Raw genomic sequence first — 24,313 nt, 5'->3', positions numbered from 1 at the left:
GTGACTATGGATTATGATTAGTGTTATATTTTAATTTTTGTTGTTAGTTTTATACCCTGTATTTGGTTCTGGGAAGTCCCGGGGGGTGGGGGGAGGAAGGGGAGGGGAGGGGGGGGGGGGATGAGGGTAGAAAATGGATTGATGGTCAATGTACAAAGATGATTGAAGACGTATAATTAATGTAAGATCGGAGCTGCCTGGCTACCACTTCAGAATGATGGGAAAGAAGGAAGTAGAAGAGAGAAGGAGGTAGGAAAGAGAAGAGGAGGAAGAGGAAAGGAAGGAAGAGGGATAAAAGAGGGAGAAGAAAGGAGTAGGGAGGAAGGAGGAGAGGATGTAGATAAGAGAGGGGGAGGATGGTTGTGGAAAGTAGAAGAAGGTAGAGAAGGGAAGAGAGTTAAAGGAAGGGGGTGGTGACCGGGCCGGTCCGATTAATTGTATGTGATGGTACATTAAATATGTTATTGGATATGAATGTTAAAATAAAACTTTTTTAATAATAATAATAAAAAAAGAACCTGCTGAAACCCACCTCTGCTATGAATGCATGTCCTATCCATTATATACTGGAAAGAACATATGAGATGCAATCCACTTGACCTTCACTTTGGAAAGGCCTATTCTGCTGTTGAGAAAGACATCTTTCTACTGCTGTCCTGTTTCTCAACCTTGGCAACTTTAAGATATGTGAACTTGAATTCCCAGAATTCCCCAGTTAACTGAGATGGCTGGAGAATTCTGGAAGTTCAAATCCATGTATCTTAAAGTTGCCATGGTTGAGAAACACTACTCTAGAATAATTTTAACAAGATGCAAGATATGCAAGATATTTTCAGTGGTAGTATTCAGCCAGTTGGGACTGGTTCAGGCTAATACCGCCCCGCCCAGCTCTATGCCATCCTATTTAGCCACGTTTTGTAAACCACATGTATGCATGCAAGCCGCACACTTTTCAGTGTGTGGTGAACCAATAGTAAAATTATGTGAAACCCACGTCTGCTAAAGTTGCAGAAAATCCTGTTGTGTATCACAATAGAATCCACCTATGAAGTCAGCTATGTTTATATCAGAGGTGGGTTTCAGCAGGTTCTGACCAGTTCTGGGGAACCGGTAGTGGAAATTTTGAGTAGTTTGGAGAACCGGTAGTAAAAATTCTGACTGGCCCCGCCCCCATCTATTCTCTGCCTCCCAAATCCCAGCTCATTGGGAGGAAATGGGGAGTTCTGAATCCTTCCCCTGGAGTTGGGTGGGAATGGAGATTTTACAGTATCTTTCCTGTGCCATGCCCACCAAGCCATGCCACGCCCACAAACCACACCCACAGAACTGGTAGTATAAAATTTTGAAACCCACTACTGGTTTATATTGCTGATATCTATGTTGCAACATCAAAACTGCACAACATTGGGTCAATCATTTAAGTTCTGGTCCATATATTAGTCTACATTTTAATCTATAATGAAAAATAACAATAAAATAGCTAATATTACTATTATTGCTGCAACTTGATAGGCATGGCTGAAAAGGAATGCCATAATACTTTTTTAAAAAATGGAAAGTATGGGAAATAAATAGAATTCTTAAGAATGGGGAAAGTGCAATGGAAGGCCATCAATGACATACTTAACAGAAAACACAGAAATTTTAAGGGAATCTTCTGTTGCCAGCATTAATAGGTTGCAAATTCATCGTAAGTTATATATATGTAGGAGATGAGCAGGCTGAGCCCCAGGAAGGGGTCATCAGTCATGAGTCCCTGAACACTCATAAGAGATCTAAGTCCAGCCCATCTTGAATGCTTTCTTAATTCCCACTCTTTTCCCTTGACAGTTAGTAGCTCAGATTCTTGTAGAGACCTTAAACTTTCAATAAATCTTTATGCTCATTTGAACTGCCTGAAGCTCTTGATTTCCCAGCCTTAAAGACACATTTCATAAATACCATTTGCCACCCATACCAATATTCAATATTTTTTAGAAAGAAAGTGGATCAGGTGTCTCACCATCACACCACAAGCTGTTCTTCTTTCTTATGCACGTTCAGTATTTGCATGGCAAATTTGCATGATAGCAATAGTACTTATATACCACTTCACAGTGCTTTACAGCCCTCTCTAAGCAGTTTACAGAGTCAGCATATTGCCCCCAACAATCTGGGTCCTTTTACTGACCTCGGAAGGATGGAAGACTGAGTCAATTTTGAACCACTCAGGATTGAAGTCCTGGAGTGAGCAAGTGTTGACTCAGTCTTCCTCAGAATATACCTTCCGAGGTATATTCTGCTGTTGAGAAAGACAGTACTGCATTCTAACCACTGTGCCATCACAGCTTATGATGGCACATGGAAGGCTTCATCATTTGCTCCCTTGACTCTTCCCTGCAGGCGTCTTGAACTAGACTCATAAACGTAGCGCTACCAAGTTCTTCTATAAAGCATTTTGCCAATAACTTACCAGCAAAATAATCAATATTTTTTTATTTGCATTTATATCCCACCCTTCTCCGAAGACTCTGGGTGGCTTACACTATGTCAAGCAATAGTCTTCATCCATTTGTATATTATATACAAAGTCAACTTACTGCCCCCAACAATCTGGGTCCTCATTTTACCTACCTTATAAAGGATGGAAGGCTGAGTCAACCTTGGGCCTGGTGGGGCTTGAACCTGCAGTAATTGCAAGCAGCTGCTGTTAGTAACAGACTGTCTTACCAGTGTGAGCCACAGAGGCCCTCAATATTTATAAGGGATATTTCCATCTCTAGTAGCAAAGGGCCACATTATAACTTGCTGCCTGTCCTTTTCAATTAGATACAACTGTAAAAAGACAGTGACTAAATATTTTCCAAGTCTCAATCCAAGGATAATCCATGATGACATTTTCCATGCAGCTAAAGTTAGACAAGAAAGAACTCTACCATGAAATCCATAGACAAAGAGGTTGTTTTGTTTCACAAAAACAAAGCCTTATCATAATGCAAAGTGTATGACAGCGTCTTATGTATCTGAAGTGCGGCAGATAGATTCCTTCAGAAACTTAGGGAAATGGAGAGAAATATTATTTTTCAGCCTTTTGTTTCTAGCAATATGGAACCACAGTGGACATCCAGACTTTCAGTTTTGTACCATTGAAAAGGCAGTGTGGAAATAATTTATTGGAATAAGACAGGGGTCTCCAACCTTAGCAACTTTAAGCAAAGCTGGCTGGGGAATTCTGGGAGTTGAAGTCCTCCAGGCTTAAAATTGCCAAGGTTGGAGACTCCTGGAGTAAGACATATCTGGCCAAATCTTCTTCATAATTTTCAGTATGTCCTTAGGTACATCCGCTTTTAAAAAATGAAAAAAAAAAGTCATTTTCCAATCTCAGTTTTGTTTGATACTATTTGTGCTATAATTTCCCCGACTGCATTACCATATACATTTCTAAAGTTTCCATTGGCAGAACATGGAAAATATAATTGGGACTCATGTAAATTTCTGTTTAACTGATTTACATAAAGCCTTAAAAAAAGAGGATTGCTTTCAGGAATCGTAGAGTACATGTTGCATTCAAGCAAAGCCCAAAACATCTCTAAATCACGCTTAAATGTGCAACCTAAACAATTCTGATTTATGCCATTCAGAGTTTGCCGATGACTATGATACACAGGGCCCTGAGAAGCATGAAGGAATAACATAGAGTGCCAGTTTTGCCACAGTTTAAACCACTAAACAGAAATGATCCTTGGCTCCATTTGTTGAGAAAGGTATAATTTATTAGAGATCAAGTGTATTGCAATATTACAAAGCCAGAACTGAGAATCACATGCCAAAATCCCTAAGTTCTACTCCCCCCACCCTTAACTGTCTCTTGCTGCCCACTTTGTGTAACCAATCAGGTTCAGACAAGATGTTTTCATAACCGTGATCCAAGCACAGTTTTGTAAACAGCTTCTTCCTCCTTCCAGCTGGGTGACCTTGAAGCAGCATCTCGAGAAGGCACAGGTCTTACTTTCGTTTCCCCAAGCTTTGCCTCCTTCATTCCCCCTTCCCACAGTTCATGGCAGTCGGTCACCACATAGCAGTGAAGCACAAGAGAGCACAAAGTGACAACTGACACAGACAGTTACAGACAGCAGAACCTTTATATCACTTTTGCTTTATGCTTTCAACTAACCATTTCTGCAATCAAGAGCTTGCTGTTTATTTCATGTAAAAAAAGTACTCTTAGAAAAGTACTCACCAATACTGGGATATCCAGGTGTGGAAGGATCACCACCACTGTTCAATGACACCATAAATGCTTTATTGCTCAGGTTTTGAAACTTTGGTAAATTGCAAGGGTCAATGTAAAGAAGAGCACCTTTGAAACCTGCCTCTTCTAGCAGTGAAAGCTGAGAAAGCATAAAAGTAAAAAAAAAAAAAGGGAAAATTAGAAAAATCTTATATTCTCATGTTTTTTTCTTCCTTCTTCCCTAAATGCCCAAAACTTGCAAAACATCAGCATGCAAAGAATTTGAGGATATTGGTAAACAGTTACATTTATGCTTAAATCCATAGGCCATGTGCATTTTAAATTCATAATCAAAGTTATAATCACCCCACATCCATTATTCAGTATCTCTCTGCTATAATTATTAGAAATAATTGGTTTGGTTCTGCAACCCAACAAGACCGACACAGACTTCAGAGGATAATTAGAACTGCAGAAAAAACAATTACTACCAACCTGCCTTCCATTGAGGACCTGTATACTGCATGAATCAAGAAGAGGGCTGTGAAAATATTTACAGACTCCTCACATCCTGGACATAAACTGTTCAACTCCTACCCTCAGAACGATGCTACAGAGCACTACACATGAGAACAACTAGACACAAGAATAGTTTCTTCCTGAATGCCATCACTCTGCTAAACAAATAATTCCCTCAACACTGTCAAACTAGTTACTAAATCTGTACTACTATTAATCTTCTCATCGTTCCCATCACCCATCTCCTTCCGCTTACGACTGTATGACTGTAACTTTGTTGCTTGTATCCTTACAATTTATATTGATATTGATTGTTTCCTGATTGCTTATTTGTACCCTATGACTATCAGTGTTGTACGTTAGAATTCTTGATGAACATATCTTTTCTTTTATGTACACTGAGAGCATATGCACCAAGACAAATTCCTTGTGTGTCCAATCACACTTGGCCAATAAAAAAAATCTATTCTATTCTATTCTATTCTATTCTATTCTATTCTATTCTATTCTATTCTATTCTATTCTATTCTATTCTATTCTATTCTATTCTATTCCATTCCATTCCATTCCATTCTAAATAGTATGCTTGATCATGTGTTAAAAAGTAGATATTTATTTATTTATTTATTATTTATATTTCTATACCGCCCTTCTCCGAAGACTCAGGGCAGTTTACAGCCAGAATAAAATAATTGCACAAAAGTTAAAAAAACAGAATAAATCTATAAAAATCTAATTTAATTGGCCGAAATTTAAAAATAATGAAATAAAATTGTAAAAAACAAGCCCCAATAAAACCCCTGTTAAAATTACCATTAGGCCAGCCCTGCTCGATGAAACAAAAAGGTCTTGAGCTCGTGCTTAAAGGTCCAGAGGTCAGGGAGTAGACGTAGCCCCAAAGGTAGTTCATCCCACAGGGCAGGTACCCCCACAGAGAATGCTCTTCCCCTGGGAGTCGCCAGCCGGCATTGCTTAGCTGACGGCACCCTGAGGAGGCCCTCCCTGTGAGAGCGCACAGGTCGATGGGAGGTTGTTTGTGGCAGTAGGCGGTCCCATAACTAACCCGGTCCCAAGCCACAGAGCGCTTTAAAGGTGATAACCAACACCTTGAATTGCACCTGGAAGACCACCGGCAACCAGTGCAGGCTGCGTAGGAGAGGTGTTATATGGGAGCTACGAGATGCTCCCTCTATCCCCCGCGCAGCTGCATTCTGTACCAGTTGGAGCCTCCGGGTGCTCTTCAAGGGGAGCCCCATGTAGAGAGCATTGCAGCAATCCAGGCAGGAGGTAACGAGGGCATGAGTGACCATGCATAAAGAATCCTGGTCCAGGAAGGGACGCAACTGGCAAATCAGGTGTACCTGATAAAAAGCTCCCCTGGCAACGGCCGTCAAATGCTCTTCTAGCGACAACCGTACATCCAGGAGAATGCCTAAGTTGCGAACCAACTCCCTGGGGGCCAACGACTCGCCCCCCCACAGTCAGCGATGGGACCAGCTGACTGTGCCGGGACGCTGGTATCCACAGCCACTCCGTCTTGGATGGGTTGAGTCGAAGCCTGTTCCTCCCCATCCAGACGCGTATAGCCTCAAGGCACCGGGACATTACATCGACAGCTTCATTGGGGTGGTTCGGGGCTGAGATGTACAGCTGAGTATCATCAACGTACAGTTGGCAACTCACCCCAAAACCACGGATGATCTCCCCCAGCGGCTTCATATAGATGTTGAACAGGAGAGGCGAGAGAACTGACCCCTGTGGCAACCCACACCTGAGGCGCCTTGCGCCCGACCTCTGCCCTCCTGCCAGCACCGTCTGCGAGCGGTCAGAGAGATAGGAGGAGAACCACCGAAAAACGGTGCCCCCCACTCCCAAACCCCCCAACAGCTGCAGCAAAATACCATGGTCGATGGAATCAAAAGCTGCTGACAGGTCTAATAGGACCAGGACAGAGGAGCAACCCCTGTCCCGAGCCCTCCAGAGATCATCTACCAACACGACCAAAGCTTGATAGATATAGCTATCAAGCTGTTTCACTCTGCTGTAATGTATTTGCTTGTGTGCATTTGTGCTTTTAATTTTTTTTTTATTTTTTTTTTTGTGGTGGGGGGAAAATCCACAAGTCAAATAAAGACAAGTTTGAACACTTTTCACTGGCTCTCAAAAGTTTACTTTTGCCACATTAACTCTTCCAGGAGACAAACCAGAATCCTAAGATAGTTACAAAATCCAAATGCTGTCATCTTCCCTGAGTCTTCACACTGCCTGGTTTTGGGTTGACATTTGGGGCTCAGGACCCCGGACAGCACCCTGGTATTCGGGGGGGCTGGCTTAATTTTTTAGAAGAGATTCGGGTTAATGTCAGGGTTCCAACTAACACCCCCAATGAAATAACACTCCGAGGCTTGAAGTTCCTCAAAATTCCATTTTATTAGAGATGTCATATTGGCACATCTGGGAAAACCCAAATCTGAAAGTTTCCAGGTTTTCCCCACCCAAAGGAAAGTTCAAGTCCCTGCCCAACATCCACAAGTCCATCACATGGTCCAATCAATGCACCGTCCCAACTGGAGATGCCTCCCAGTTCCAGACTTCCAGGTGCAGGGCAAGATGGCCTTGACTCCTTGAGAAAGGAATGTTATTATGACTATAAATATCACCATGGCTCCACATAATTCCCCCTCCAAGTTTCCCACGGTAGTAAAAGTGGCAGGCCTGAAGGTCCAACAAAAAAAAATGGCTTCCAGGCCTGACAAATGCACTCTTCTAACAGTTTCCTTTACCTCCAAAGTAAACCACTTTTGCAGCCAAATACCTTGGATCAAATGTTCCCCTTACACATGAAACAGTCATGACCAAAGGCCTTAGTTGTGTTTTGATATGTAAATTGATATTGCTATGAGCTGGAGACAAGAATAACTCTTTTTATTTCTTTTTTCTATGCTTTTTAAGTTACTTTGCTGGTGAGAGAGGCAACACGTAAATTAATTAATGAAATACATATTTTCTTTAGGCCTGGCAAATGAAACATATAAATTTAATTAATAAATAAACTGTGTCCTGTATGGATCACATATATAATAATGCAATGCAATACAATGCAATGCAATACAATGCAATGCAATGCAATGCAATGATACCATACCACACCACACACCACACCACACCACACACCACACCACACCACACACACCATACCACACCACACACAACACAACACAACACAACACAATATAATATATAATACCAGATATACTAAAAGATAATAATACAGTAAGCAAAACATATATTTAGTTCCTTTTTTATATCATTTGTTGCATGTCTTTTGTTTCACCTAAATAGACTTCAGGAACCAAGAAACAGAGAATATAGCCTGCTGCTCTGTTATTACCCAGCCCATTTAAAGAAGAAATTACAGCATGGCCTTAAAAGACAAATCCCGTTTCTTGGCAACAAACACTGCAGCATTCCTTCAGACCTATGTGTCTATTCCTATAAATTTACCTGATGCATTTTTATGTTAAATAAAGAAAAAAAAAATTCCTGCCCAACCAATTTAAACTCCTTATGAACTGGGAACTTGCAGCCAAATTTCCAGAATCTATTTGTATGTAGAAATGATTGGCATTTCCTGCAGTTTCTGGAAGATGCTCCACACTTATTATTTGGAAGCTCAGATAGAAATGACTTTTAGTCACAAAATATTATTAATATATGGGATTCACTTCCACAAGAATAATTTGTTTAAAGTACTAAATAGAATAGACCAGTTTTAGAAGGGAATTGGATTTTTTTTGCTTGGATTGTATCACCTTCACCTGAATTTTCCATGGCTTCAGAGAATGGAAAACCATCATTATATTTTATCTGCAGAACTGTCTTGTTTGGGATTAAAATTAATGCCAAACTCCGCAAACCAATATGTTAACTCTTTTTCTTCTGCCTACATGCTGTGTGTACATATACTAAAAGCTTTATAGTAAGAATCAATGAAAGGTTTATTGGCAATGTTGATGATATAATCAGATTATATTTCAGTGTTCATTTGTACAGTGTTGCTCTCAAGTGATTGCTAAGTGATGGGAACAACCTAGCATCTATTGATCTGGGCACGATTAACCCTAACCCAACCCTAACCCTAATTCTTCAATGCCTGCACAGCCTTCCAAGCTATTCAGCTTTAGGCAGAAGGAAGGTCAAATTAATTCACAAGAAGCTTTCCCTGCACAGCTTTCCCTTGAAAAGTCAATCCTCATTCAGATAACTGCTGACCTTTGATTCATAAAACTTGGATCAACCCATTAGAAGTTATAATAATAATAATATCAGATTGGAAGGGACCTTGGAGGTCTTCTAGTCCAACCCCCTGCCCAGGCAGGAAACCCTACACCATTTCAGACAAATGGCTATCCAACATTTTCTTAAAAATTTCCAGTGTTGGAACATTTACAACTTCCACAGGGAAGTCGTTCCACTTATTAATTGTTCTAACTGTCAGGAAATTTCTCCTTAGTTCTAAGTTGCTTCTCTCCTTGATTAGTTTCCACCCATTGCTTCTTGTTCTACCCTCAGGTGCTTTGGAGAACAGCCCAACTCCCTCTTCTTTGTGGCAACCCCTGAGACATTGGAAGACTGCTATCATGTCTCCCCTAGTCCTTCTTTTCATTAAACTAGACATACCCAGTTCCTGCAACTGTTCTTCATATGTTTTAGCCTCCAGACCCCCAAGTTGATGGATGGAGATAACAAAGATAGGGCATGATGAAGTAGGGAAGACAAAGAGTTGGTTTTCGCTACAATGCTTCTTTTTGCAACTTTTTATAATATCTCTTGTTCAGGTTGCTTTTCTTTTTCCCAAAAGTTTTTTATTTTCATTTTCTATCATCATATTTAATGTACAGTCATTTATCCATCACCTTTTAACTTTCATTTGTTACCTAGTTGGGCCTGCTCGTTTATCACTTCCTTAACTTAAACTTCCTTTCTCCTCTACCCTCCTCTACCTTCTTCTACTTACCCATCCTCCCTCTCCTTCCCTTTTCTACTTCCTCTCCTCCCTCCCCACTCCTCTCTCCTTCCTCTCCATTTCCCCCTCTTCCATCCTTCTCTCTTCTTTCCATCCCACTTCCTTCTTTCCCTCTCTCTCCTCCTCTCCCTTTCCAATCCCTTATTCCCACCAGTTCAGTCTGAAGTGGTATTTGAGCAGCCCCGATTTCATTTCAAATTCTTTTGCTTTTTGGTTACATATGTTCCATCATACCTGTACATTTTTAATCAATCCATATACCATCTTCCACCCTCCTCCCCCAACCCTCTCCCCCTCCCCCCCACCAGGTTTTCCCAAAGCAAATACAGGGTATTATAACCAACAATCACAAACTAAAATAAACTAATCATAGTTCAGGTTGCTTTTGAATACAAGTTCAGCACATTTCTGGAATTCCGCTAAACCTATGTCCAAAAGAAACTTGACTATGGATTGAGAGTTCAGCATAATTCCAGAATATTCCTATCCCAAAGTCTGAAAATAGCACTACTGAGGAATCATGCTGGCTCAACAAGCTAATGCAGTCTGTTATTAACAGCAGCTGCTTGCAATTATTGCAGGTTCAAGTCCCACCAGGCCCAAGGTTGACTCAGCCTTCTATCCTTTATAAGGTAGGTAAAATGAGGACCCAGATTGTTGGGGGCAATAAAAGTTGACTTTGTATATAATATACAAATGGATGACGACTATTGCTTAACACAGTGTAAGCCGCCCTGAGTCTTCGGAGAAGGGCGGGATATAAATGCAAATAAATAAATAAAATAAAAATGCTAAATTTATGTCCAAAAACAGCCTAATGACAACAGGTGTAAATCAACTGATAGGTTATGTCCCACCCAAATACACCCATGCAAAACCATTGTAAAAACCAGAACAGGTTTTGATGGATGACTAAACTTATCAGTCTAACTCAGGGGTGAAATCCAGCAGGTTCTGACAGATTCTGGAGAACCGGTAACGGAAATTCTGAGCAGTTCGGAGAACCGGTAGTGGAAATTTTGAATAGTTCAGAAAACCGGCAAACACCACCTCTGGCTGGCCCCAGAGTGGGGTCGGAATGGAGATGTTGCAATATTTTTCTCCCAGGAGTAGGGAGAGAATGAGGATTTTGCAGTATCCTTCCCCTGGAGTGTGGTGGGAATGGAGATTTTGCAGTATCCTCCCCCTGCCACACCCGCCAAGCCACACCCACAGAACCAGTAGTAAAAAAATTGTATTTCACCATTGATCTAACCATTTATAAAATGTGGCCTCTTTTCCAGACTCATCTAAGTTCCCAATAAGGGAAGTTAACTGTAAGTAACTGGAGAAAGCAGTTATGCTTGGAAGAGTTAGCAGTAAAAGGGAAAAAAAAGCCTGCCAAAGAACCCGGTGGCTGGACGCCATGAAAGCTGACACCAGCCAGAGGATAGAGAAATTCAAAGAAACAGTGCAAGATTAGAAGGCCTGGAGAGATCTGGCCCATAGAATTGCCAAGAGTTAGACATGACTGAATGGATAACATCATCAATTGTGAGTAGTTTATTTCCAGTTGGTGATGTTTGTGGAAAGAGAGGGAAATGAAAATGGGGAGAATCCATCAATTCTGATTCTTAAAATCCCTTGTACAATACAAATAAGAACAACAACATTTGTTGATATGATGCCTTGGGTAATAAAAGAATCTCCGGTAAATATTATGCTGATATAGTTATCTGCCGGCTCAAGGAATGGTGGACTAGCAGTACTTCAGCAACACAGTATCAAATATCAACAATGTCAATGTTGCATTTAACCAGATTATACTATGCTACTATTTTAAGAAACTGCTATTTATTTATTTATTTGTGTTAGGGTTTACATGCTGTAGCCCAGAATTTTGCTACATTGAGCGTTATACTTGAATGCCCTTCTGATAATAGGAAAGAGACTCAAAAGTCATCTGGTTGACCTAACTTTCCCAGACAATGGATGAGATACTTGTAGCGTAGTAAGATGTGTCCAACTGCTTTGACAGCAGCTGACATGTAAAGGCATGTTAAATGTTACAGTTTAAAGAGCTGACATCTGAAACACGTCCTCATATGGTCTAATGCTGAATAACTCAGCACACATAAAGAAATCTAACTCTGCTTTTCAAGTCACAAGTCTTTCTTCTCAAGTGGCAGCTGTTTCGAAAGGCCAATACAATAACGTAGTCCTATGGGTATTTTACCACTCTTTTCTAATCTGACACTTAGACTGAAAGCAAAACTATTCTGTAGACTATTTTAGTCAATAAAATGCATTGTTCAAACCTAGGATCATTCTTCCAGGATAAATGCTAGGTATACATAACCCAGAACTTGATTTGTTTTTGAGGGAAAGCCACGCTGTTTAATCTACAGATTCCACTTTATGAGCAATAGGAGAAAATGTTAAATTAGAAGTAGAACTGTGCCTTGAGTCTCTGGCTGTTGAACACTTGAGCCAGCTTTCCCAGGATCCATTCCCAAAGTTTACATTTCCTCCAGTAGTGGGTTTCACATTAGGTTACTACTGATTCACCCCACATGTGCATGTTCCAGAGGTGGGTTTTAGCAGGTTCTGACCAGTTCTGGAGAACCGGTAGCAGAAATTTTGAGTAGTTTGGAGAACCGGTAGTAAAAACTCTGATTGGCCCACCCCCATCTGTTCTCTGCCTCCTAATTCCCAGCTGATCAGGAGGAAATGGGGATTTTGCAGTATTCTTCCCCTGGAGTGGGGTGGGAATGGAGATTTTACAGTATCCTTCCCCTGCCACACCCACCAAGCCACACCCACCAAGCCATGCCATGCCCACCAAGCCACACCCACAGAACAGGTAGTAAAAAATTTGAAACCCACCACTGGCATGCTATGTGCTTTGTGCGCGCACCCGGTTCGCATGCGTCCCTGCCTTCCACACATGCGCCTGCCTTCCACACATGGGCTTTGCTCATGTGTGCAACTTCCGTGCTTGTGCCTCGCCTCAAAAACATGCCGAAATAGCATGGCATAGAGCTGGGGCAGGCAGGCAGGCCCACCCACGATTTCTGCTACTGGTTCAGGCAAACAAGTCTGAACTGGCTGCATACCACTTCTGATTTCCTCCCAGTATTGCCAGAATCAGCCATTCTTTAGGACAGGGGTCTCCAACCTTGACAACTTTAAGACTTGTGGATTTCAATTCCCAGAGTTGAAACTCTGGGAATTGAAGTCCACAAGTCTTAAAGTTGCCAAGGTTGGAGACCCCTGCTTTAGGAATAATAGTGTAGCCATTCTATTTATATTTCAGACCACTACACATGCTCGTAAACAAATATACATAAAGGTTTCCAATGTCCAATCATGTCTGAAGGAAAACAGTAATACAGCTGTCCTACATGGGTTAATATATTTAGATAAACGACAGTACTGTGGCAATTAGTTGTTCAGCAGAGTGATGGCATCAGGGGGTCTTTGTGTCTAGTTGTTTTGGCATGCAATACCCTATAGTGGTATCCTGAGAGAAGGCGTTTGTGTCAAGGATGTGAGGGGTCTGTAGATATGTTCCCAGCCCTCTTTCTGACCTATGCTAATTAAAGTAATAGAATAGAGTTATATTAATGTGGTTAAGACTTATTACAAGGGTGGCTTAGTGGGTAAGACGCTGAGCTTGTCGATCGAAAGGTTGGCAGTTCAGCGGTTCGAATCCCTAGTGCTGCGTAACGGGGTGAGCTCCCGTTAGTTGTTCCAGCTTCTGCCAACCTAGCAGTTCAAAAGCACGTAAAAAATGCAAGTAGAAAAATAGGGACCACCTTTAGTGGGAAGGTAACAACGTTCTGTGCACCTTTGGCATTGATTCATGCCGACCACATGACCATGGAGACGTCTTCGGACAGCGCTGGCTCTTTGGCTTTGAAACGGAAATGAACACACACACACCCTAGAGTCAGGAGCGACTAGCACGTATGTGCAAGGGGAACCTTTTCCTTTACCTTAAGACTTATTAGGGAAGCATTCTGCTATAGAGATTTATTTATTTATATCCTTTTATTATTATTTTTCAATAATTCATGGCAAGGGAGACACCCAATACTCCTTCCTCTTCCCCTTTTATCCACAACAACCATGTGAGGTGGGTTGGGTTGGGTTGAGAGAGAGTGACCGGCCCAAAATCACTTAGTTGGTTTTCATGGAGAACTAGAAACCACAGTTTTCCAGTTTCTAGCCTGATTCCTTAACCCCTGGACAAAACTGGCTTTTTAGATACTCAGAAAGCTAGGCAAGATTGATTTTAAAGGACAGAGCACAAAGTCCTCCTTTGGTGGATGACTGGTTCTGGTTTTCATACAGCAGCTTGTTGATCCCCCCAATTTTTATTTATTTATTTATTTTATTTATTTGTCACAACAGTATATATAAGCATAAGCTTGAAATAACTATACGATATATAAGCATATATATAAGCATAAGTATGTAATAACTATAAGAAATTGGATACAATCAAAGGGAACATTAGGACAGGAACGGTAAGCACGTTGGTGCTCTTATGCACGCCCCTTACAGACCTCTTAGGAATGGGGTGAGGTCAATAGTAGATAGTTTTTTGTTAAAGCTTTGGGGATTTTGGGAAGAGACCACAGAGTCAGGTAGTGCATTCCAGGCATTAAAATGCTGTTACTGAAGTCATATTTTCTGCAATCAAGATTGGAGCGGTTCACATTAAGCTTAAATCTATTGTGTGCTCGTGTATTGTTGCGATTGAAGCTGAAGTAGTCTTCAACAGGAAGGACGCTGTAACAGATGATTCTATGAGTTAAACTCAGGTCATGTCGAAGGCGGCGGATAATCATGAAGGAATCTAGTGTCTATCTGGTTAGCATAGCTGGGAGCATGATTGTAAAGAAAAATAGAATGCAAAAGAATGGCACCCATCTAATTGGAATGGAATATTCTGTTTTGTGAATGTCTATCTTTCAGCTCATTATTCTGTGGCAAGTTTTCCTCAGGTTGGAAAACCTGCAGACACATCAAATAGGATCTCACATCACTGAGGAGAATGGGAGATCTAGATTTTGATGCCTGCCTGCCTGCCTGTCTCTTTCTTGAAAACCCACCTCCTAGATCTATTGTTGGAATAAATGGAATCAGGGAAGATAGGATCAATTGGACAGGTATTGAATAAATAGCTGAATCTGTACAGATAGAGCCTCAATATTTCTAAATAAAGCATAAGAAAATAGAGAATTCACAATGTCATTTTTTTTCTGTTTGAAAATCCTGAACATCCTAACACTTAAACCTGATTTTTTTTTAAAAAAAAAGGGTGTGCATGAAAATTGTAGCAAAATTAAGGACTACCTCACCTTGCACCACAAGTAATCCAAAAGAATGTGGCACAAGCACTTGCCTCAATTCATAGTGCCAAATATGATAGCCAGATTACTAATAATAATGAACAAAGATCTGTCTTTCTTAGTTGGATAAAAGCTGAGTTCCTGGATATTTATTCTGAATCCATGCTGAAGTCCCAATTAGGGCCATAAGGATCTGTTAGCAATCACTTTTTTTTCACTGTACTAATTGGCAATGCATAAATTTACCTATGGGAAGGAAAGTGCCGCTTATGCTATTGGTAACAAAGAGAGAAAGAGAGAGAGAGAGAGAGAGAGAGAGAGAGAGGAGTAACTGCCTCGCCTTGCAAGAATTTAATTAGATGTCACCTGCTCTTGTTCTGTTGTTACAAGGCAGTGTGCTTGTGTGAGCTGTTATACCAACAGAGCCCGAATAAGAGGAAAGCAATGTACACATCTCTGTTTCTATAGAAATCTTTCATCCTGTGCTATTTTAGTAGGCCCATTTTGGCTCAGGCTTAATTTTGGAGCACTACATTAGATGTTTAATCATGCTGTCACTCTTCTCACTAGAGATGCTAGAGGGAGCAAAGTTCAATGAGATCTTATAGGAAAAAAAGTCTTGTGTTACTTAATGATCCCCAGACTAGCATTTGGTATAGTAGGCCTTAGAAAAGATATTAAGTGCCAGAAAATTTATCTGTTCTTACAAAGATCAGAATGATGAAAAATTGTGGTATTCTTCATGACACTCTATAAAAGCAAAAGTTGGACTTTGAAGAAGCTAGGTATAAAGTGTATTGGTGCTTTTGAAATCTGATGTTGGAGAAGAGTTCTGAGAATTTTCATGGACAGCCAAAGAAGAGAAACACATGGAGCATCAAAATAAGTGGACTAAGTTCTAACTAAATGACCAAGGATGAGGCTCAATTTATCATACTTCGGACATCTTTATATGAAAAGCTAGTTCTTTGGAAATGTCCACAGTAGGAGGAAAAGTGGAAATAAAGAGAAGAGAGCAACTTGTGGCTGAGTGGATGAATTCAATTACAATGATAACTCCACCACTGGAAGACCTGAAACACAAAACTAGGGACAGATCATTATTCATGTATGTATGTATGTATGTATGTATGTATGTATGTATGGATGGATGGATGGATGGATGGATGGATGGATGGATCAGAGGTGGGTTTCAGCAGGTTCTGCCCAGTTCTGGAAAACCAGTAGTGGAAATTTTGAGTAGTTCAGAGAACCAACAGTAAAAATTATGACTGCACCCCCCCATCTATTCTCTGCCTCCCAAGTCCCAGCTGATCGGGAGGAAATGGGGATTTTGCAATAATCTTCCCCTGGAATCGGGAAAGAGTGGAGATTTTGCAGTATCCTTCCCCTGCCATGCCCACAGAGCCATGCCCACAGAGCCATGCCATGTCATGCCCACCAAGCCACACCCACAGAACCGGTAGTAAAAAAATTTGAAACCCACCACTGAATATCACCTAGTGAATTCACCAAATACTTGGGATGCTGGTGAGCTTCTCTGAGTTGAGGTTCAGATACAAATAATGGGGGCTCATAAAATTGACCTCAGTGTGACACATGAGATGTGGAATTCCCCCAGATTCTTCTCTGACTCATATCAAAAGTTTGGGTTTGAAGGATCTTGTGCAATTTCTAACATAGTGAAAAGCTAATCTCAAAAAGCTCACCCATCTCTACAAAATGTTGTTATGCATACCCCTTACAGGCCTCTTAGGAATGGAGTGAGGTCAACAGTAGACAGTTTAAGGTTAAAGTTTTGGGGGTTTGGGGAAGAAACCACAGAGTCAGGTAGTAAATTCCAGGCATTGACCACTCTGTTACTGAAGTCATATTTTCTGCAATCAAGTTGGAGTGGTTTACCTTGAGTTTGTATCTCTTATTTGCTCGTGTATTGTTGTGGTTGAAGCTGAAGTAGTCATTGACAGGTAGGACATTGTGGCAGATAATTTTATGTACTATGCTTAGGTCGGACCGAAGTCTGCATAGTTCTAAATTGTCTAAGCCCAAAATTTCAAGACTGGTGGCATAAGGTACTTTATTGTGGGTAGAAGAATGAAGGACTCTTCTCTTGAAATATCTCTGGACTCTCTCAATTGTATTAATGTCTAATATATAGCGTGGGTTCCAGAGTGATGAGCTGTATTCATGATGGAGAAATGTGGCCACTAAGAATTGATACCAACTTGATGGCACAGAATCAAAATTTAATGATTCAAACATCTTGAAAGTATGACATTCAGGAAGCCAGGCAGAGCTAGTTGAATGTTTATCAACGCAAGATGATAGGGGAAATATGTATGCATCATCCTGTTCATCTTTGTACATCAAGGTAAATCATTGCATTATACATAAAAGAATCTAAACACTAAATACAAACTCGATGGACGTTACCTTACAGATGACCTCCACCCTGTCAAAGACCTTGGAGTTTTCATATCAAATGATCTAAGTGCCAAAGCCCACTGCAACTACATCGTAAAAAAGGCTTTAAGAGTTGTAAACTTAATCTTGCATAGCTTCTTCTCCAGAAACACTACACTACTTACCCGAGCTTATAAAACATTTGCTAGATCAATTCTTGAATACAGCTCGCCTGTCTGGAACCCATACCACATTTCAGACATCAATACAATTGAACGTGTCCAGAAATATTTTACAAGAAGAGTTCTCCACTCCTCTGATTACAACAAAATACCTTATGCCACCAGACTTGAAATCTTGGGTTTAGAAAACTTAGAACTCCGCCGCCTTCGACAGGACCTGTGTTTAACTCATAGAATCATCTTTTGCAATGTCCTTCCTGTTAAGACTACTTCAGCTTCAATCACAACAATATAAGAGCAAACAATAGATTTAAAGTTAATGTTAACTGCTTCAATCTTGATTGCAGAAAATATGACTTCTGTAACAGAGTTGTTAATGCTTGGAACACACTACCTGACTCTGTGGTCTCTTCTCAAAATCCCCAAAGCTTTAACCAAAAACTATCTACTATTGACCTTATCCCATTCCTAAGTGGTCTGTAAGGAGCGTGCATAAGAGCACAAACGTGCCTACCGTTCCTGTCCTATTGTTTCCTTTCATTATATCCAATTAATATAGTTATTACATACTTATGCTTATATATATATGCTTATATATTATATAGTTACTTTCATGCTTATGCTTATATATGCTGTTGTGACAAAATAAATAAATAAATAAAAATAAATAAAAATTGGTGATAGGACATAAGAATTGAGGATATTCTTTTTCAACTACTATTCCCACCTGCCCAAACATTTATTTATTTATTTATTTATTGAATTTTTATACCGCCCTTCTCCCGAAGGACTCAGGGCGGTGTACAGCCGGAGATAAAATACAAAATATATACAATTAAAAACAAATTAAGACATAGCAAAATTACAAAACGGCTAATGATTAAAATTAAATTTAAAATATTTAAAAATATTAATAAAACCCCAATTTAAAATCAAAATTATTATGCCAGTCCCGCTTGAATAAATAAGTATGTTTTTAGCTCACGACGGAAGGTCCGAAGATCAGGCACTTGACGTAGGCCAGGGGAGTTCATTCCAGGCGTCGATGCTCCCACAGAGAAGGCCCTACCCCTGGGGGCCGCCAGCCGACACTGTTTGGCGGACGGCACCCTGAGGAGACCCTCTCTATGAGAGCGTACGGGTCGGTGGGAGGCATAGGGTAACAGCAGGCGGTCTCGTAAGTACCCGGGTCCTAAGCCATGGAGCGCTTTAAAGGTGGTAACCAAAATCTTGAAGCGCACCCAAAAGACCACAGGAAGCCAGTGCAGACTCCGGGGCAGTGGGGTTAGGGGGGGGCCGGGAGGGGCCCCCGTTACTCCCCGGCCCAGCCGCATTCTGGACTAACTGCAGCCTCCGGGTGCACCTCAAGGGCAGCCCCATGTAGAGAGCATTGCAATAATCCAACCGAGACGTAACCAGAGCGTGAGTGACTGTGCATAAGGCATCCCGGTCAAGGAAGGACGAACTGGCGGACCAAGCGGACTTGGTAAAGCCCTCCTGGAGACGGCCGCCAGATGTTCATCAAAGGACAGCCGTCCATCCAGGAGGACGCCCAAGTTGCGAACCACCTCCTTTGGGGCCACTAACTGCTTCAACAGTCAACTGCGGATGCAGCCGACTGTACCGGGGTGCCGGCATCCACAGCCACTCCGTCTTGGAGGGATTGGGCTTGAGTCTGTTTCTCCCCATCCAGACCCGTACAGCTTCCAGGGACCGGGGCAGCACTTCGACCGCCTGCTGGGGTGGTCCGGGTGGAAAAGTACAGCTGAGTATCATCAGCGACAGATGATAACTCACCCGAAACCACTGATGACCTCACCCAGCGGCTTCATATAGATGTTGAACAGGGTAGGCGAGAGATCGACCCGAGGTACCCCTCAAGTGAGGCGCCTCGTGGACGACCTCTGCCCCCCTGTCAACACCGTCTGCGGCCGGTCGGAGAGATAGGAGGAGAACCACCGATAAACGGTGCCTCCCACTCCCAATCCCTCCAACCGGCGCAGCAAGATACCATGGTCGATGGTATCAAAAGCCGCTGAGAGATCTAATAGGACCAAGGCAGAGGAACAACCCCTGTCCCTGGCCCTCCAGAGGTCATCCACCAACGCGACCAAAGCCGTCTCCGTGCTGTAACCGGGTCGGAAGCCGGACTGGAACGGGTCTAGATAGACAGCTTCCTCCAGGTGCCGGGGGAGCTGCCACGCAACCACACTCTCTACAACCTTCGCCACAAAGCGAAGGTTGGAGACTGGACGGTAGTTTCCCAAAATAGCTGGGTCCAGGGAAGGCTTCTTCAGGAGAGGTCTCACCACCGCCTCTTTCAAGGCGGCGGGGAAAACCCCTTCAACCAAAGAAGCATTTATAATCCCCTGGAGCCAGCCTCGTGTCACTTCCTGAGCAGCCAGCACTAGCCAGGAAGGACACGGGTCCAGTAAACATGTAGTTGCATGCAACCTCCCCAGCAACCTGTCCACGTCCTCGAGAGCCACAGAATCAAACTCATCCCAAATAACCTCAACAAGACGTGTCTCCGCCATCTCGGTTGGATCATCGCAATCTTGGTCCAAGCTATCCCGAAGCTGAACGATTTTATCATATAGATAACCGTTAAACTCCTCAGCCCGTCCCTGTAGGGGGTCATCCCGTCCCTCCTGATGAAGGAGGGAACGGGTCACCCGAAACAGGGCGGTCGGGCGGTTATCTGCCGATGCAATGAGGGTGGAAACGTAGGAACGCCGCTTCCCTCATTGCCACTAGGTAGGTCTTAGTAAAAGACCTCACTAGTGTCCGATCAGCCTTGGAACGGCTGGACCTCCAGGTACTCTCTAGGCGTCTTCTCCGGCGTTTCATCTCTCTTAGCTCCTCGGAGAACCAGGGAGCCAATTGAGATCTATGCCGGGTCAGAGGCCGCAAAGGCACGACACGGTCCAAAGCCCCAGCCGCGGCCTGTTCCCAAGCCGCAACCAGTTCTTCAGTCGTGCCGTGGGCAAGATCCTCAGGGAACGGCCCAAGCTCCGTCAGGAACCTCTCCAGGTCCATCAGGCGCCTGGGACGGAACCAACGTGTTGGCTCCGTCTCCCTGCGGTGGTGAGCGTTGGTCCGAAAGTCTAGGCGAAGAAGAAAATGATTTGACCATGACACCGGTTCTTTCACTACATCTTCTAAATCCAGATCATTTACCCACTGACCAGAAATAAAAATCAAGTCTAGCGCGCCTCCCCCAATATGTGTAGGGCCATCAGTTACTTGAATCAGGTCCAAGGCCGTCATGGAGGCCTGGAACTCCTGAACCACCGTTGATGACAAGCCAGCCGATGGCAAGTTGAAATCCCCCAAGACTAGAAGTCTGGGAATCTCAACCGCCACGCCAGCAAGCACCTCTAGTAGCTCAGGTAGGGCTGTAGTCACGCAGCAAGGAGCCAGGTACGTGGTCAACAGCCCCATCTGATTCCGATGGCCCCACTTCACAAGGAGGGATTCACAGCCAGCTATCTGAGGAACAGTGGACTCCCTCGGCTCCAGACTTTCTTTGATCACAACCGCCACCCCCCCACCCCTACCTTGGGCCCTCGGCTGATGGAATGCATGGAAACCCGGAGGGCACAGTTCAACCAGGGGTACACCCCCTTCTGTGCCCAACCAGGTCTCCGTAATGCCCATAAAGTCCGGACTCCTCTGAATAAGGTCACAAATCAGGGGAGCCTTGTTGACCACGGACCGGGCATTGCAGAGCATCAGCCGAAGACCCAAGCTCTGAGGGTCTTGACCATCTGGGGAACGAGTGAGGACTGGGGGGCCGGAGCACGTGATCGCTTTTAAACATCGAACACGTGCTCCCAAAGAGCGATACGGCCCCCTGCCTCCGCCATATCTGCCCCTCCCACTTACCGTACAGATGGAATAACACTCTCTGCTCTGTACAAACCCTTCCCCCCTGTCTTCGGACCAACTAAAATAGTGTCATGAGCACGCGCTGGGACTGGACATACCCTCCCCGACGGGTTTCCCCCAACACCCCGCCTCCCTCCCCCCCAACCCAAGCCCGTCAATTTCCACCCTCCCCGTAAAATTCCCATTAAAACTCCCCTTAAAAAATCGGTTAAAACAATTAATTAAAAATCCCCTAAGTCTCCTATTCTTGGCATGCCATCTCTCGGGGTTCCAAAACCCGTCCTCAAGATGGGCCCTCGATAACGTAGAGGGCCAAACCCACGAGAGAGGGGAATCTCGTAGGGCAAGAAGGTCAGCCGCTGAAAATGTCCGCATGATGAAAAAACACGGCAAGCTGACCCATCCTGGACGGTCAGGATATCTCCGGGTGGGAAAAGTCGATGGAAATCCATCTCAGTCTTAGTCTCAGTTCAGTCTCGGGCGGTAGATGAAATAGTCACCGCCTTATACAATCACTCAGCACCGCAACAGATCACCCCCGTCCCCATTGAGTCCCCATTGAGTCTCAAAAATTGCAGCCTAATTTGGCTGCCGATGGCAACAAACTATATGGCAAGAATTCGTGATAGCTGGAATTGAAACAATACTATGATCCAATAGAGTGCTGATACACAACAATGTTTTCAACTCGGCCATTTTATTTATTACATAGATGATACTTGGAGAAGTCTGATTACATCAACAAATTATTTCTGTGGACTTTTCTAAAATGGGGAAAAAATAGTCTTAACAAAGGTTTAGAATCAAGATCACGTGAAGTGTTGTTAATACCACTTTATAATGCATTGGCAAGACTGCACTCAGAATATTATATTCCGTTTTGGTTGCCACGATATAAAAAAGATGTTGAAATTCTAGGATTTCAACAAAGCAACAGAGCAACAAAGACGACTGGAAGTGACTGGAGGCTAAAGCATACAAAGACCAGTTGCCAGAATTGCATATGTCTAGTTTAATGAAAAGAAGAACTAAGGGTGACATGGTAGTGTTCTCCAATATTTAAGCAGTGTTCCAGTATCTCAGGGGCTGCCAGAAAGAAGAAGGGGTCAACCTATTCTCTAAAGTGCCTGAGAGCAGAACAAGAAGTAACGGATGGAAATTAATCAAGGAGAAAATCAATCTAGAACTAAGGAGAAATTTAGAATAGAATAGAATAGAATAGAATAGAATAGAATAGAATAGAATAGAATAGAATAGAATAGAATAGAATAGAATAGAATAGAATAGAATAGAATTTTATTGGCCAAGTGTGATTGGACACACAAGGAATTTGTCTTGGTGCATATGCTCTCAGTGTACATAAAAGAAAAGATACGTTCCTCAAGGTACAACATTTACAACACAATTGATGGTCAATATATCAATATAAATCATAAGGATTGCCAGCAACAAGTTATAGTCATACAGTCATAAGTGGAAAGAGATTGGTGATGGGAACTATGAGAAGATTAATAGTAGTGCAATTAATTAGAACAATTAATAAGTGGAATGGAATTTGCCTCCAGAAGTTGTGGGTGCTCCACACTGGAGGTTTTTAAGAAGAGATTGGACAACTATTTGTCTGAAATAGTATAGGGTTTCCTGCCTGAGTAGGGGGTTGGATTAGGATCTTCAAGATCCCTTCTAACTCTGTTATTCTGTTAGTATTTTGTCAAGATTTATTCTCTCTCTCTCTCTCTCTCTCTCTCTCTCCGTCCCTCCCACTCTTCCTCCCCTCTACCTAAAATACATACACAAAGAAACCTTCTTAACTACTCTCAAATAATGTTCTTTCTGCATCTCCTACATTTAGAGTAAAAATAGTTATATGTGAGTGAAATAAGAATAAGAAAAGGACAGTGTTGCTTCGTATGTGAGTTAGCTTATGTATTGTTCTCATAACTTACTGTTCGTAATATTAAAACTTCATTTTAACTGCAATTTTTGGCTGCTAAAGTGGTTGTATTTCACTTGGCAATGGACAGCTACAGTTTCTCTCATGATCACATTTCTTTTCAAGCACAGATTAGTTGCATCCTAATTCCACTCCACTTGACTAAAGTTTTTTTTTAAATTCTATATCAATTTGTATCCAGGTTTTCCAGACAATTTTCTTTAACTACCTCTTCTTTTTTACAAACAAACAAAAAAAAATCTTATATACACCCATTTTAATAGACCTATTTATTTTGTTACCAAAGGGATCTGCAGGCAGTAAATAATAAAACATATGCTGTGATGTCACAACACAAATAATCTGACAAACAGATTTATATTCAACATTGAGATGCAAATTTGAAGTGCTTTTTTCTTTATTATGCTACAATTCGAAGTCTAAGTGGATTGTTATGTGGCTGAGTAGGAAAGTTTTCATCAGTGCAACAAGCCAACTTGCATTGTTAATTCACTTTTCACAAATCTCAGAAGGACAAGTGGTGCCACATTTAAATACTTATGATTGGAAATGGGCAGGATTAAGACTAGCATGCTAATGGTGGCATTTTTAAAATACCTTAGATTTGACATCTAGGAAAGGATAAAGAAATCCTTTGGAAACCTTCTAGATCCTGTATTCAAATCATGGGGCTTGATGGTATTTATTTTATTGAAAACGGTCAGCTATATAAATTTATTGAACTCTGGGCAACTCCCAATCAACAATTATAACAACACGCACACATACATACCATAAACATTAAAAAAT

At 42.1% G+C, this 24,313-nt stretch overlaps 1 protein-coding gene across 5 annotated transcripts in view; it reads right to left on the bottom strand.

The window, feature by feature from the left end:
• Positions 1 to 24,313, bottom strand: part of NAALADL2 (N-acetylated alpha-linked acidic dipeptidase like 2) — an 828,713-nt gene that overhangs the window by 426,101 nt on the left and 378,299 nt on the right. For all 5 annotated transcript variants that reach the window (XM_058187422.1, XM_058187420.1, XM_058187421.1 and 2 more), the window contains exon 5: positions 4,220 to 4,370. In XM_058187422.1, the coding sequence (XP_058043405.1) occupies positions 4,220 to 4,370 (151 nt within the window). The remainder of the gene's footprint in view (positions 1 to 4,219; positions 4,371 to 24,313) is intronic.

This window comes from Ahaetulla prasina, chromosome 6 (genome assembly GCF_028640845.1).
Source record: "Ahaetulla prasina isolate Xishuangbanna chromosome 6, ASM2864084v1, whole genome shotgun sequence".
NCBI classification, from domain to species: Eukaryota; Metazoa; Chordata; class Lepidosauria; order Squamata; family Colubridae; genus Ahaetulla; species Ahaetulla prasina.
The sequence above is the reverse complement of the archived record's forward strand: the minus strand, read 5'-3'. Positions and strand labels throughout refer to the sequence as shown.